At 40.9% G+C, this 16,418-nt stretch overlaps 2 protein-coding genes across 2 annotated transcripts; both read right to left on the reverse strand.

Annotated features, from left to right (window-relative positions):
• Positions 1–1,811: 1,811 nt before the first annotated feature.
• Positions 1,812–2,309, reverse strand: LOC149932492 (uncharacterized). The gene has a single exon (XM_090157133.1). It carries the CDS (start codon positions 2,307–2,309, stop codon positions 1,812–1,814), a length of 498 nt encoding a protein of 165 aa, XP_090013259.1.
• A 501-nt stretch (positions 2,310–2,810) lies between these two features.
• Positions 2,811–3,959, reverse strand: LOC149932493 (uncharacterized). Its single transcript, XM_090157134.1, has one exon. It carries the CDS (start codon positions 3,957–3,959, stop codon positions 2,811–2,813), a length of 1,149 nt encoding a protein of 382 aa, XP_090013260.1.
• Positions 3,960–16,418: the final 12,459 nt, after the last annotated feature.

The following is a 16,418-nucleotide window of genomic DNA, read 5'->3' on the forward strand; positions in this document are numbered from 1 at the left end:
CTGAGTTATGGGAATTCGGAGAAATAGGAATTCGGCGATATGGGAATTTATGGGAATTTTGTATTCGGAGTTGTGATTTTCGAAATTATGAGTCGTTCCCGGTGGAGAATAGTAAATACGATACGTGGTTTCTACTAACTTAACAAATACTTGTGTCTAGGTCGGTTGAAGTAAACTCATATAGTTTCCAATCGAAAACATGATGGACCTCGTGGTTTTCAATAGAAAGCATGATGGACCTCTTTATTTTTAATTAAAAACATGATGGACCACATGGTTTTCAATGAAAAACATGAGGGACATCGTAGTTTCCAATGAAAAACATGATGGACCTCGTAGTTTCCAATGAAAAACATGATGGCAGTGGCGGATCTAGGGGTAGGCTACAGCCTACCCGTAATTTTCTAGGGGACCCCGCCACCCCGCCACCCAAAATCATTTCCATCTACAATACGGTTAAGTGTTTTATGAAAATTTTGTAAAATGGAAATCCAAATTTTAGCTTATAAAAAAACAACAAATTCAATTTATCGGAACGTTTTTTAACGTAAAGTGTGGGGGCAGAGTGTAACGGAAGGGACCAAATATTTTTGGTCAGCTTGCACAAGAAAGAGAAATATTTGTGGAAATGTTTCCCCCGATATAGAATAGAAGAAGGGGAGATAAGGATCAAACGGCGCATAGCGCCGCATACAATAGTGCAACTGCCCCAAGGTTTATAGAAGCGCTTATCGCAACTTCCCGGGCCCAACCTGTCCAACTAGAAGAGGGGAGAGCCTGGAGATGGGGGAACGGTTTGTGTCTTTATAATTTTGGGGTTTTACCCGGTTTTCAACACTTTTGCGATAGGGGGCTATTTCCATGAGCGTATTTCTGTGTCGACGCACCTGCACGGTCATGGAAACGGGTTTGCGCGATTAAAAGGGGCGATCTTATCGGTACGACAAAAATAGGTGGTCCGAGTCCAAAGATCGCTCTTTTTTTTTCCATGGAAACGGTCACCGTGTCGTACCCCCTGCATTTTGGGTTTTTTCCTTTAACAAATTCTACTATTTCCTCACTGTTTGTTTAGTTAATTTTAAGAAAGGTTAGAAGCTTAAACGGTAGTCATTTTCCTAATATTTTCGTAAACATATCAGTAGTAATTATGGCTAATAGTTTTACTAACGAAGAAGTTATAACAATAATTACCATAGTTAAGGAATTAAATGTAATTGCGGCGCTAGACGGAAAACGCCAGAAGAATGTCGAAATTTTTAAAAATGTCGTGATTGAGTTCGAAAAGTCCGGATTTAAAAATAAAACTTGGGAACAAATTCGCACGAAATGGAAAAAACTTAAAATAGATTACTACGCTGAAAAAAAAATAAAAACGTTTCCGGCTCATCTGGTAAAATTAAATTTAAGTTTTTCAATGAAATGGATGAGTTATTGGGCACGAGGCCAATGGTAACTTTCAACGAAGACAGACTAGAAAGTAACGCCATTGTTACTGTTGGTTTCCCAAAATGATGGCTTGATTTCAAGAACTTCGAAATGACGGGACTCTTGGTTCAAATTTAAAAAATAAAACATTTATTTTAACAATAGAATAAACTTGATTGATCGTTACATGGTTGACTGGTGAATGAATTAGATAGCTTAACCTTATATAGTACTATTAAAAATTGAATATTTTAATTAACATAAAAAACGACAGTTAAAAAATAATTTATCTTGACTCGTTGCGCTGCGATAAGATAGCGCCTCTTTTGTAAAAAGACGATACCTCGCTGTGCTGAACATTCCGGGCACCTTGGAAAGTAGACTTTTCAATCGTCCAATGGTAAGTGGCACAACTTAACTACAGGCCGCTTGAGCTCCTTGTCCGCTGTTTTGACGGTGGTGACTCGAACAAGGTTATCTTTTTCGATATGAACCTTGGTGATGCGGCCCATCTTCCATTTAGTTGGTGGCGTATTCTCGTCTTTTACCAAAACAAGGTCCCCGACCTGAAAGTTACGTCTCGGTGCAACCCATTTAGGGCGTTGTTGTAGTCTGGACAGGTATTCTCCACTCCAACGTTTCCAGAAGTGTTGTAGCAGTTTTTGACTTAGCTGCCAGCATGTCACCCGATGCTGCGGCTCATGCGTGAAGTCCGGTTCCGGTATAGCCGTGATCAGGCCTCCGATCAAGAAATGTCCTGGGGTGAGTGCCGCCAGGTCGTTGGGATCAGAGCTCATCGCTGTCAATGGGTGTGAGTTCAAGCATGCTTCTACCTGACACAGCAGCGTCTGAAACTCCTCGAAGTTGAGAGTGATGGATCCCATGACTCGCTTCAAATGGTGTTTTATAGATTTGACGCCGGCTTCCCATAGCCCTCCGAAATGCGGTGCTCCCGGGGGGTTAAAATGTCATTGTATCCCTTCTTCCGCGGACCATTTTGATATCGTCGCAGCTGTGGACGTCGTCACGAGGAATTTCGTGAATTCCTTCAGTTCTCGATTGGCACCGATGAAGTTGCTGGTCCCAGTCCATTTTGAGTTGCCACAACTCCTGTAGAAATATTTTCGCGACGACAGTGAGCGGCGCCTGTAGGCCCAGAGGATCGAAGATCCGAGCGGTATCCGATAGGCTTCGTAATACGTTATCGGCTTGGCGGTGATGTGACGGAGAACGTGAAACTGTCTTCAGCAGGTGACCAATGCAATCCTAGGGTCTTTACTGTGTCGTCGCTGTCAAACTGTAGCTTCTTCGGAGTTTCCCGTAGCTCTGGCTCCAAAGTCTCCACTAACTCTGGCGCGTTCGAGACCCATTTCCTCAGTTCGAACCTAGCTCCCGCAGTCACCGTCAGTAATTCTTTCTGTAACTTCAGGCCGTTCTCGATTGACTCGACCCCAGTCATCCTTTGCTAAAACGGTAGCTGATAATGGCGATCTTTGTTGTACGTCTTCTGCCAGCTGCTGTAGTACTTTGGTGGCCAAGTAAGGAGCGGCCGAAGTACCGTATGTGACTGTGAGGAGCCGGTACTCCGCTAACGGCTCCGAAGGTTCCTGTCTCCAAATTATCCTTTGCCAGTCGTCGTCTTCGGGGTGGATCAGGATCTGCCGGTACATCTTTGCGATGTCCGTCGTCATCACTATTGGACATTCGCGGAATCTGATTAATAGGTTAGTAAGATCATCTTGCAACTTCGGTCCGACCATGAGCACATCATTTAGGGATACTCCAGTAGACGTCTTTGCTGACGCATTAAAGACAACTCGCAGCTTAGTGGTAGAGCTGGATTCTTTGATGACGGCATGATGTGGCAGGTAGTACGACATCTTTGACTCTTGATCGTGTGGAATACGCTCCATGTGCCCCAGCTCGACGTACTTGGTCATGAATGTGCAGTACTGTTGTTTAAGCTCTGGATTCGCCTGCATCCGTTTCTCCATGTACCGGAACCGCCTAGTTGCTGCTTTCTTGGAGTCGCCCAATTGAGCGGGATCACACTTAAAGGGTAGCCGCACCATGAACCTTCCAGACTCTTGTCTTGCGTGCGTTTCTGCGAACACCTGCTCGCACTGACTCTCTTCTGCAGTCAGCGCTCTTCTGGGATTTAGTTCCTCCAACGCCCAAAACTTTGCTACTTGCTCGTCCAGTGTACAGACGTGGGCTTGGACTGCTTCAGGTGTTGCGCCAACGCAATCTGGTTCCAGCGGCCCTCCGATAGCCCAGCCAAAAACGGTTTTGAATGCAATTGGTGAATCCTTTTGAACACGGCGGTCCGCACTCTCGACCACGTCGAAGTAAACGTCAGCTCCAAGTAGGACGTCTACTGGGCTCGATATGAGAAATGCGGGGTCGGCTAGCTGAAGCCCTTTCATATGAGGCCACAGCTTTGCTTTGAATGAGTAGTTTGGTAGGTTGCCAGTGACTGCGCTGAGTATTAGAGCTTCTACAGACAAGATGGTGTCTTTATCGGTTCTGACCATAGATATAAGAAATGTATATAAAGGTCTAGATACATTTCGGGGCGTCTAAGCCTAACATAAAATACGGAATTGACACCTAGCAGACACCGAGGAAGGCACGTGACCAAGAGCGCGAGCTCTCTTAGCATTTTAGTACTAAGTGCTTGACCTTTCCGCAGGCCGCAGTCTTTAGACACCATCTGTTGGTGACTTTTAGTATAATTTTTAAGCAGGAGACAATGGCTCTCGCGACGATAGCACGAGCTTTCTTACCGATAGATAGCGCCTTTTAGGGATAGCCTGCAGAAATTACGCGTTTCTGCTAGCTGTCACCTCCGTATTCACTCCCTTTGAAATCTTTTATCTAGACCTTTATATACGTTTCCTATATCTATGGTTCTGACTTCCAGCCGCACGCTGCCTCTTGTAGTTCCGATACCGGTGGCTCCGATACCGCCGATGGTGACGCTATACCGTGTGCGCTTCAGCTGTAACTGACGGACGCCTCGCTCGGTAATGAAGGTCGATTGTGAGGCCGAATCCAGCAACGGCCGAAACTGGCCAGAGCTTTCTTTGACTTGGATGATTGCCGTTGGTAACAGTACTTGAGTGGTTCTGGTCAAACTACGATCCTCTCGGGCTACGTCCTTCATGATATGTACCTTAACCTCGGTGTCCTCCTTCGTTGGCTCTTGATTAGCTCGGTACAGCAGCGTGTTGTGCTTGAAATTTCAAAGCCTGCATGTACCGGACTTGCAGGCTCCATCATACAACCCTACAATTAAATTTTGCTCTAGAAATGGTTTCAAAATAATTTAATTTTAATTAGGGGGGGGGGGCAACTTCATAACTAGCCCCCCTAAATCTCACTCATTTCAAAAACTAATTAGTGCATTAGATTCGTCTCATTTTGCTCCATTATACAACACTACAATTATATTTTGCTCTACAATAGTTTTTGTAATAATTTAATTTTAATTTATAGCTTTTTTATCGGAGCAATTGTCATATACTCTTCTGGTGTTAATGTGATCGTAAATCCGATCTCATCATCGGAAGGTGACGTAGCATCATCATGGGACTTAGAATCGTCATCAGAGTTAGATTCATTTGTTCATCGTCCTCAGAATGTACAGATTCGTCGTCGGTTGTTTCTATCTCTAAAACATCTGAATCAACGCCCCCTCTCTTGATTTATAAAAACTTCCAACAATGATGATAGTTTTTAACAACTATGGTGTATATTGCTAAAGATGACTTCACTTCCTTCAGCTCCTTTGACATAAATTTCCAAATATCCGAGCTCTTGCTGGTTATAGTATCTGTAGCTTCATGATAAATTTCACTTTTGTATTTTTGAAGTACATGTAATATATCTTTAATTTTTTTGTGACCCGCCATATTGGTTTGACGAGAGTTAAAGGGGAACGGCCAAGCTTTTCCAAATATGGCCTTAATTCCGTATCAAAAGATTAACAAGACGTTCAATATACTAAAACGTACTTTTTTTGTCTTGACAAAATAGCTTTTGGCCCAAAAAGTTGAAACGAGAAATAACGCCAGGTGGGGTTTGAATTTTCGTCGCCATTTTAGGGGCTGCCGCCAGCGCCCCTAACCCCGTATGAGCGATTTTCGAACTATCCCAACTTTTAAAATCGCACAATTTAGGCTTAGGTATCTTATAACTGGAACGCGCCGCGCGTGCAAAACAAATTTTATGCGTCTTCCGCAGCCCGCGCTTTTACGTTTTTTTCTGTCTCACCGACTTCTCACCAGGTGTCGCGGCGGATGCGCGCTTTTCGATTTCCCGAAATTGCTTTATTTTATTAAAAATTTACCCCTCAATATGTTTTGATGCGGTTTTCGCCATAAATTTTAGTTTTTAATGAGCTATAGGGCTATCTAACTGGTTAAAGCTTGACCGTTCCCCTTTAACTAAATATGGAAACACGGTGTCAGCTGATGGTGGGCGGCATCCAGTCTTTAACTTAGGGTGCCAATTTATTTATCAAACGATAATAAATCACGTAGCCTCAAAAGTTTTTGTATTTGTTTGCCTACCTGTGTCCACTAAGGGTGTATAGGTTTGTCCACTCTAATACACTGATGTGGAACTAATATTACGGCCTGGGCCGACTTGTTGGACCTTCCGAAGGGATTACAGTTAAAAACCCACGAACGCTCGGTGTCAGCGGAATTTCTTTACAATAGTCCAAGCACGTATATAAGGGGGGGGGGTTTAGGGGGTTTAAACCCCCCCTTAGGACTCGATTCCTTTCTTACGAAAGGAGCGCAACATTAAATGTATTAAAAAACTTCGTTTGATACACGTGCGGAAATGTCATTGTCACCCGTCCCGAGTCTAGCCAGTACTTAAAATATGCGTTATTGCTAACGAAAAATTTCGCGCTCGCTGCGCTCGCGATTTAATCTGGTTGTGTTATAACCCGTCCCCCCCCTTAGACTTTCTATATCTACGTGCTTGCAATAGTCTTAAGGCTGGTTTTCACTAGGGCAAAAACGCAATAGCGGTGAGCGTCAACGTAAAAATATTGTATTAGGCCTAACGGGAATTTTTCGCGTCGACGTTCACCGTTGTGGCGATTTGCCTTAGTGAAAACCAGCCTTTAGTCGATAGCTACGCCGCAAAATCAAAATTTTCGTTTGGAAGCGAAAATGTTTGAGAGAGTTGGCCGTTTTCGGTCTATTGAAATCTGGCAGCATTGCCTGCCTTCCGGCCTATATCTCCATACCGAAAATGGCCGACGATTACGCCGCCGAAAATATATAACTAAACTGATCGGCGGCGTTTTTGACCGTTTTTTCTAGCACCGGTGAAAAAATATTTTTAACAAAAATCCGAAATTATTTACGATTTTTCTGAATTTAAAGCGATCCCACACTAGAAATAATACCCTGGAAATTTCACAACTAAGAAATTTTAGTTTTTTACAAACGCCCATGAAATCAACTTTTTTCCCGGTAACTCTCCCTTTACGGGGGTTGGTCGGAGGGCGCGTAAATTAACGGCACTGCGTGTGCGTCAAAGAGTTCTATCGAATGAGACCAACTGTTTTTTTTCGGTCACTTTCCCTTTAAGGGGGTTGGTCGGAGGGGGCGGAAATTAACGGCACTGCGTGCGCGTCAAAGAGCTCTATCGAATGAGACCAACTTGTTTTTTTCGGTCACTTTCCCTTTAAGGGGGCTGGTCGGAGGGGGCGGAAATTAACGGCACTGCGTGCGCGTCAAAGAGTTCTATCGAATGAGACCAAATCTCTGAACCAACTATACAAACTATACAAGTTCGCCAAGAAGGCGATAATATTATTTTGTGCCACAAATAAACGACTTCGATAAGAAAGTGCCAGACTTATTTATTACTTCTGACCATACACGGTTTCGATAAGGGGTCGAAATTGGGGCGGGGGAGGCGAAGTTTGAGGTTAACTTGACCCTAAAACGCCGTAAATATACGTAAAATAACTCGGAACAAGTCGGCCCAGGCCGTAATATTAGTTCCACATCAGTGTATTCGAGTGGGCAAACCCATACACCCTTAGTAGACACACTTATTACTGCTGACCATACACGGTTTCGATAAGAAAGTGCCACACTTATTACTTCGGACCATATACGGTTTCGATAAGAAAGTGCAACACTTATTACTGCTGACCATACACGGTTTCGATAAGAAAGTGCCACACTTATTACTGCTGACCATACACGGTTTCGATAAGAAAGTGCCACCCTTATTTATTACTTCTGACCATACACGGTTTCGATAAGAAAGTGCCACACTTATTTATTACTTCTGACCAAACACGGTTTCGATAAGAAAGTGCCACACTTATTTTTTACTTCTGACCTTTGCGACAGCTACGAGGTAGACCTATGAGGTAGACCTCTCTGCAATCAGAGATCATATATAATATTATATGCTCTCTGCTGCAATGTCTAACGGATCTATCTCTCCCGCCTTTACGGGCAGAGGCGGCTCAAGGGCCGGGCAACCCGGGCAACTGCCCGGGGCGCCGGTTTGAGAGGGGCGCCGAAATTGAGTTGTGAGCCTTTTTGGTTTACCAAGAATCGGATTTATTTATAAAAATTTTAATGAAAGCATAACATAATTTGAAAAAATCTTTAGCTAATTGGAAATACAAACTGTTTTACCAACCAAAATGTCCAACATCGTCGATGAACGTTTTTTGCGACTATTTTTTTACAATAGTAAATAAACCATAAAATTACGGTGCATAGTTTTGACGGATAAAGCATTTTCCTGGTATTTTCATTATAAACCAGGGTATATAATATGAAGAAGAAAAAGTGGTTGGGCGATAGTACAAGAATAGAAGGGTGTCAGAATTTTTAGCCCGGTGTACCTAGCAACAGGGGCCATACCACCGGAAGCCTATCATCATAGTGCCCTACGCCAGCGTCCCCAAGCCCGGACAGGTGACAAATCCAGCGAGGGGCTAGCCAGTAAGAATTTGCCTGTACACCAATTACGTAATCAATAATGAGTACAGATGAGTACACATGATTACGATGAGTACAGACCGATTACGATGAGTACAGAATGATTAGGATGAGAACATAATGATTACGATGAGTAAACAGGCAACCCAAATCTTTAAAATTGTTACAGATGAGTAATTAAGTACGGGGTAATTCCAATGAATACGCGTGATTACAGATTAGTACGAAAATTACAAATGATTACGGGATTACAAATGAGTTCAAAAGATTACCGAAGATTACAGTTAGGGTGAACACCGATTACGGGAAGTGGTTAGCCCCTCGGGTAGTAGTACCCTACTACTGATGGTTGCACCTTTGACGCAAACCACTCAACCCAGCAGAAGGTGCAGCAATGGGTGGACCAATCCTCACTTCGCACACAGCCGTGGGATTAAGAGTGGATGCTATAGCAACTCCAGCCGACACCCTACCTACGTAGGTAAAGAGTCATACCCTTTGGAGAGAGCTCCTAAAGGGGAACGACGGGAACACAGCGGTCCACATAAAACGGGCACAGCTGGCACCGGAGATCCCGGTGCGACTCCAAAAGGCCGAGAAACAGGAACAGAATTATCAAAATTATTTTAAGCACTAGAGGAAGGTTCAGTCTAATAATAAAAATATAATTCAATTATGTAATTGTTAAACGTTGAACGAAAAAGAGGCTTTTACTGTATTCTTCCCCCTTAATCTGTCGTGTGTCCGTGGTTAGCGTTAGTCACTTCTATTTTACGTGCACGCGCAGAAAGCCATTTATTAGTTTCAGTTAAATAGTTTTAGTTAGATAGATATTAATTAGAGACACGTTGAATTGAATTAAGATTATAAAAAAAGGAAATTAAGAGAAGCCGTTGAAGCAGAAATGAAAGCGATAGCTTAAAAAAAGTTCTTAAGTGTAGGCCTTAAAAAATCCCGCCAAATACTGTTTTAATTAAGTTGTTAAAGCAATAAAGCGTTCTATCAAATAGGCCCAAAACCGGCCAAACGTTTCATACAGACTATAGAGCTAGTTCATCAGGACTAACAAAGTTTGTTATTCTTTGGTTTAAGAGAATTTGGCTTATATCCTGTCTTTATATGAATATTTTAGAGACGTACCTTTAAGCATATGTAACATAATTGCTCAGTAGTATGCCACTGTACCTTTATTCCATTCAAAAATCTTCACTAACGGTTTATTTCACCACGAACCAGTAAAAAGGTGGACTACGTTAGATTTTAACCTTTTTATTCATCCTAGTAATTTTGGGAATCACACTATTGGCTACTAACATATTTATTTAAGCCAATGTAAAACCTCTAAATTGAGAAGGAATTTTTTGCGTCGGAATTTTAGTCAGCCCAATGTAGCTTTATTGAAATTTATAAACTCGCTCGGTTTGTGCGGATGAAGTTAAATACTGAGTAGTTTAGAAAAATAAAAGGAAAATGACCAATACGGTTCGGTTCAGAGATCACTTTCCGAAAATGAAATAAGTAGTCGAAGTGGGATATTCCACCAGCGTTATTAAATCCCATACCAAGCCTAGAAGAGTTAGGCCTGGTTAGGCCTAGGCTCAAAAAACTCTGCAAAGACTCCAACCTTGTAGATGCCCCGGAAAAGCTCAACCTGAATTTCAACTATTTTTTCCAATAAACCTGCTTCTTTTATTTGACAATGCAAATTTATTTTAGAACGTGAGTCTCCGAGAACTTAATTAATTGGCAAAATAATTACATTAGCAGAACTTGACACTATATTTTAGCTCCCAAGCCTTGGTTGTTCAAACCGGTTTGTTTACTAAAATAATGGCCGTCGGTTTATCAGACGTAAAGCTATTTGGGCGACGGTAATATCGGTATTTGAGATTCGATGACGTCAAATATGACATAAAATATGATATCAAATATTACGAAGGGTATGTATGACGCAATATCTGTGAAACAAACCGTTAGTGAAGAAATAATTCTAGTGGCATACTTATGAGTAATTATGTTACATATGCTTTTAGGAGTGGTAGCCTGTATGAGGGACCCTAGGTATTGAAGTACGTTTGGGGTTAAGAATATTTTCACGATCTAAGTTTCTTTTTAAACCCATGGATTTGAGACTAGTATTTTGCTTATTTACACAAAGTATTGAGAAAGTAATTAAAGGGATTATTTATTTTTATGAAAACGGTAAATTTATAACATGGACATGGTTATGTTTTTTTACCGGGGGGGGGGGGTAGTTTAATTTAGTCCCAAAATAAAAGGGGCGCCAAAAATCCCTCTTGCCCGGGTGTATAAAATTTCTTGAGCCGGCCCTGTTTACGGGCACTACTAATTAACAATCTACTTGTACCGCTATTAAGTAAACGCAAAATTTCGTTCCGCCCCCAATGGAAGAAATGCGCCCCCCTATAGGGCGGGCCCGAAACAAAAAGTATTCAATCGTAAAAGTTCAAGATAAAGTTACGCTTAGGACGGCGTTAACTCGCAGGTTTTTGGAGAATACGCGGCCAGCGGCTATCTGTGTTCGAGTCTCGGCGACGCCGATAATATAAAAAAAATATTTTTCGCAGCTCCATCTACCGTGTCGTCGCTTTTCCACGCCAAACAAACTACAACAAACAAACAAACAAACACTTAAAATTCCGTCCATAGCAATAGTGCCACTTCGATATTTATATATCTCGATGTGGAACTAAAAATGACCGTGGCAGCCCGACTCAGTGACGCTCGGAGCTTGCGAAATTTCTTCCCCTCAAAACAAAAACTCTAAAACTTTCAGCTTTGTAACCGAAAAGGTGAAATACGCGGGAAAGAGAGCCCCGAGAAAATATTATCTAGGCTTCTCACTTGTAATTTTAGCGCAGGACCCAAAAGGTCCAAACTTCCTCAAAAAAAAAGAGAAAATCCCAAATTCAAGTCGCGGTCGTTCCATAAGAGCAAGTGGTTAAATTTATAACTGTAAGTTAAAAATATTAAATTGCGTTTAAATGTTAATTACCTCGTCGTCTCCACATAATACATACAACTAATACTTGGAAATTTTTCAGTCGGTTTTTAAGTAAATTTACGATTTTTCTGTAACTTAGGATCCCTTACTAGAAATAATACCCTGAAAATTTCGCAACTCTATCTCTTGCAGTTTCTCAAAAAATGCCCGGTCAGAGCTATTCAAAACACCTTGTATTATAAAAGGGGCAGGCCAATTTTGTAGTTATTACGTTGCTATACATTAGGCGCCATAAAAAGCTATTTTCATGGTAATTAAACGAACTATTCCAAATAACTTAGCAATTTGTTATGGCCCCTTCGATATTGACTATAGCATCATAGAACATTTTTACTGGTCTTAGTCTATAACTAGGGGACACTGGATTGAGGTATCCTTCTAATTAAAAATTTTCCGTATTAGTTAAGAGTTCCGTTTTATTACTGTTCATTTTAAGTTGGTTCTAGGTGAAGATTTACTCTCAGATTTTCACTTTCTTCGTCTCTGTTGAATAAATTTAGCGGGAATTCCTTTTACAGGGAGGATTGTATCATTGTGAACTGACGTGTGATCGCTCTATTTGTTGCTGCGCTCAGATTTTTACCGTCCGCAGGATCTATAAATCTTTGTTCTCTTTGGTCGAAAAAGTCACGAAAATAATTGAAATCTTCCGTTTTCCACTTCGGGTGGAAAAGTGTTCAGTCTAAAAATGGACATTTCCATATTGAAAAGGTCAACAAATAGGGAGATTCGACGGTTTTTTTAATTGAATGAGTAACGATTTCCAAAAATAGGACAGGACCTTATACAACTTCGGTAAAGATCCGACCGAAAGGACGAAATCGCGGTAACTCAGAATGACGAATTCGAAATTCATACTATTTGTTAGTTTCAAGTAGTAGCTAATAAATTACAGTTCGATGCTAGGACCTTGAGCCTCTATCGTTTTTTTTTAATTGGCAAAAGCGAACTTTGGCCATTGAGTTAAAAGGGTTTGAAGCCCGAGACCTCCGTCACTAGATTTTTGCGTCGTATCTTTAATCGAACACCAATGCTTATTGTCGCCAATCCAAATGACTTCTGTACATTTGTTAATGATTTCAGACGATATTTTTCCCGGCTAATCTCTATGTGGTAGCAAGTAGTAAATTCTGCCTACAATTGAGTTACATTATTGGGCACGACCTTTGTAAGATAGATTTAACGCTAAAGGTTTTGTATTTTCAAGAGACGTTAATAATGTCCTGGGTAATTTTTGTTTTTGCTTGTTCCTCCCACCAGTTTTCATCGCCCGGGAGTAAAGGTAACCCCTAGAATTTTAATTTCCTTTTAGTTCCAGAAGATACCCAAAGGGGCGTCTACTCTTTCCTTCCAGGGTCCAAGCCAGAGCCCGCTGCTTTTTTTCCAGATTAAAGCACGCGTTACTGGCCTTACCGTAACGGATACATTCGGTTTTTATAGCTGAAAAACCAGTGGCGTAACGAATTGACGTAGGGCCCAGGATTGAACGCGAAAAAGGGGCCCCCACCCTACGTGTGGCTGTGATTCCCCAATTTCCCACCCGGGCCACCCCTTCTTGTTCGCGATCGCGATGGGGCCCCCTAAAGGTCGGGGGCCAGGGAAACCTGTTTGGCAAACCCCGTGTACGGTACGCCACTGTGAAAAACCTTCTTTCAAGGTGACAAAACTATTCAAGTCGTCGAAACTGATAAACGTCAAGAGAGGAATGGTAGGTTTATAGAATAGCTTTTCAATTTTGCTCTCTAGTGGCAGAGTAATGGCTCCGTGGTCTAAGTTCAGCTTCACTCTTGCTTCCGCTGATTGGTAGATCATCTTTATAAAGCCCGCGACTGCATCTCCGTCCAACATGATTTAAGATCTTAAATAAATAATTATGGTTTACACGGTTGAAAGACTTCTTTTGGTCCAACGAGACGATGGCCAATGGTAAATTGTGTTTCGTGATATATTGTATGGTGTCTCGAATTATGGCAATATTTGAGCCGAAAGTACGTCCAGGAATACCGGCCGTTTGTTCTTGCCCTTAAATAGGTAAGAGTGTGAAATAACTAGTCGGGATCCGGCTCTTGTAACCCATAAGGGCGGTCGCGCATTGGGAGATGTAAGCTTTGATCAAATGGTCCTATCTCCACCTAGAAACTGAGCTTTGGCTCAGGCTAACGGAGAGGGTCCGTGCAAACTGACCACCTCGGCGGATTGGGTTTTTGAAATGAGTGAGATTTAGGGGTGCTAGTTAAGAAGTCCCCCCCCCAATTAAAATTAAATTATTTCAAAATCAATTTCTAGAGCAAAATTTAATTGTAAGGTTGTATGATGGAGCAAAATGAGACGAATCTAATGCACTAGTTAGTTTTTGAAATGAGTGAGATTTAGGGGGCTAGTTATGAAGTTGGCCCCCAATTAAAATTAAATTATTTCAAAACCTATTTCTAGAGCAAAATTTAATTTTAGTGTTGTATTATGGAGCAAAATGAGACGAATCTAGTGCACTAGTTAGTTTTTGAAATGAGTGAGATTTAGGGGGGCTAGTTATGAAGTTGGCCCCCCAATTAAAATTAAATTATTTCAAAACCTATTTCTAGAGCAAAATTTAATTGTAGGGTTGAATGATGGAGCAAAATGAGGCGAATCTAATGGACTAATTTGTTTTTGAAATGAGTGAGATTTAGAAGTGCTAGTTATGAAGTTGGCCTCCCCAATTAAAATTAAATTATTTCAAAAACTATTATAGAGCAAAATTTAATTGTAGGGTTGTATGATGGCGCAAAATGAGATGAATCTAATGCATTAAATAGTTTTTGAAATGAGTGAGATTTAGGAGTGCTAGTTATGAAGTTGGCCCCCCCAATTAAAATTAAATTATTTCAAAAACTATTATAGAGCAAAATTTAATTGTAGGGTTGTATGATGGCGCAAAATGAGATGAATCTAATGCATTAAATAGTTTTTGAAATGAGTGAGATTTAGGGGGGCTAGTTACAGGGGCGTATTAACCATTAGGCAAAGTAGGCACGTGCCGAGGGCGCCATTTTTCTAGGGGCGCCAAAACTCTGATAAAGCCCCACGGTCCATGTACTTGGCTTGCCCCTTCTCAAAATAACGCTGAAAAAGTTTGAGGAAACTAAAATATATTTATTTATTTATTAAAAACCGATACGCCCCTCCTTAGCTGACCAATGCCAAGGGGCGCCAAATTTTTCTGTGCCTAAAGGCGCCGAAAGGGTTAATCCGCCCCTGGCTAGTTATGAAGTTGGCCCCCCCAATTAAAATTAAATTATTTCGAAACCTATTTCTAGAGCAAAATTTAATTGTAGGCTTGTATTATGGAGCAAAATGAGACGAATCTAATGCATTAAATAGTATTTGAAATGAGTGAGATTTAGGGGGACTAGTGATGAAGTTGCCCCCCCCCCCCCAAGTAAAATTAAATTATTTCAAAACCTATTTCTAGAGCAAAATTTAATTGTAGGGTTGTATGATGGAGCAAAATGAGGCGAATCTAATGGACTAATTAGTTTTTGAAATGAGTGAGATTTAGGGGTGCTAGTTAAGAAGTTGCCCCCCCCCCAATTAAAATTAAATTATTTCAAAAACTATTATAGAGCAAAATTTAATTTTAGTGTTGTATGATGGAGCAAAATGAGACGAATCTAATGCATTTATTTGTTTTTGAAATGAGTGAGATTTAGGGGTTGCTAGTTATGATGTTGCCCCCCCCCCCCCCAATTAAAATTAAATTCTTTCAAAAACTATTATAGAGCAAAATTTAATTTTAGTGTTGTATTATGGAGCAAAATGAGACGAAAGTTATAAGTTATAGCGTCTTCGTCTAGAGTCAAACTGGGGGACAACTTAAGGGACCCGCGCTATCTATCGGTAAGAAAATTCGTGCTATCGTCGCGAGAGCCATTGTCTTCTGCTTAAAAATTATACTAAAAGTCACCAACAGATGGTGTCTAAAGACTACGGCCTGCGGAAAGGTCAAGCACTTAGTACTAAAATGCTAAGAGAGCTCGCGCTCTTGGTCACGTGCCTTCCTCGGTGTCTGCTAGGTGTCAATTCCGTATTTTATGTTAGGCTTAGACGCCCCGAAATTTATCTAGACCTTTATATACATTTCTTATATCTATGTACAGAACCAAGTGGGCAAGGAGAATTTGTTGAGGATCAATGTATTTCAAACGACTCCAAACCAAAACACGAAGAAATAATTAATAAAAGGGCAAATACTATTGGTGAGATTAACTTGGCGAATTCAATGCTTGACAGTCGATTAGCATTTACTGTTTTATTGAGTAACGACAAACCAGCAAAAGATGAAAATATAGACAAAACACAGATACCAACAATAAAACCTGTTAAAGCTATTAGCTTTAGTAAAGACGATAACCCAGTTCAGCCTAAATTGAAAACATTTCCACGAACAGATTTTAATGGGCATAAAATTAGTTTCAATTTAAATTGGTATGATAAATTTCCGATGCTAGAATCTTGGATTAACTTAATCCAGCTAGAATATTCGGTTGAAAACAACAAGGCGTATTGCTTTTGCTGTCGTCATTTTTCTACTACTAAGAATTCTTTGACTAACGGTTATTCAGACTGGAAAAATACAGACATGAGATTTAAAAAACACTTTAGCTCAGATAAATCACCCCACATGTTTGCATACGAAAAGTTTCAAATGTGTCGTCAGAGTAAAAATAACGGATCAGTCGCGACGAAAATCGATAATCAAAGAGAAAGCGATGTTACGCGGAATCGCGACGTTTTAGCTACTTTGGTTAAAATTGTTTTTCTTTGCTCTCGGCAAGATATTGCTTTTCGGGGACATAGGGAAATGAGTGATTCGGACAACAGCTAGAGGTAACTTTATCGAAATTTTAGAGATGGTTAAGAAGATGTGCCCTGATTTAAAAAATAAATTAGATAAAATGCCCAATAAAGCGAAGTACACTAGTTGTTTCATTCAGAAT

This window comes from Leiobunum rupestre, chromosome 8 (assembly GCF_980474605.1).
Source record: "Leiobunum rupestre chromosome 8, qqLeiRupe1.1.hap1, whole genome shotgun sequence".
In the NCBI taxonomy this organism is placed as follows: Eukaryota; Metazoa; Arthropoda; class Arachnida; order Opiliones; family Sclerosomatidae; genus Leiobunum; species Leiobunum rupestre.

Bases quoted from the DNA above. Each gene is read 5' to 3' on its own strand.
- LOC149932493 (XM_090157134.1), bottom strand. From the start codon at position 3,959: ATGGTCAGAACCGATAAAGACACCATCTTGTCTGTAGAAGCTCTAATA.
- LOC149932492 (XM_090157133.1), bottom strand. From the start codon at position 2,309: ATGGGATCCATCACTCTCAACTTCGAGGAGTTTCAGACGCTGCTGTGT.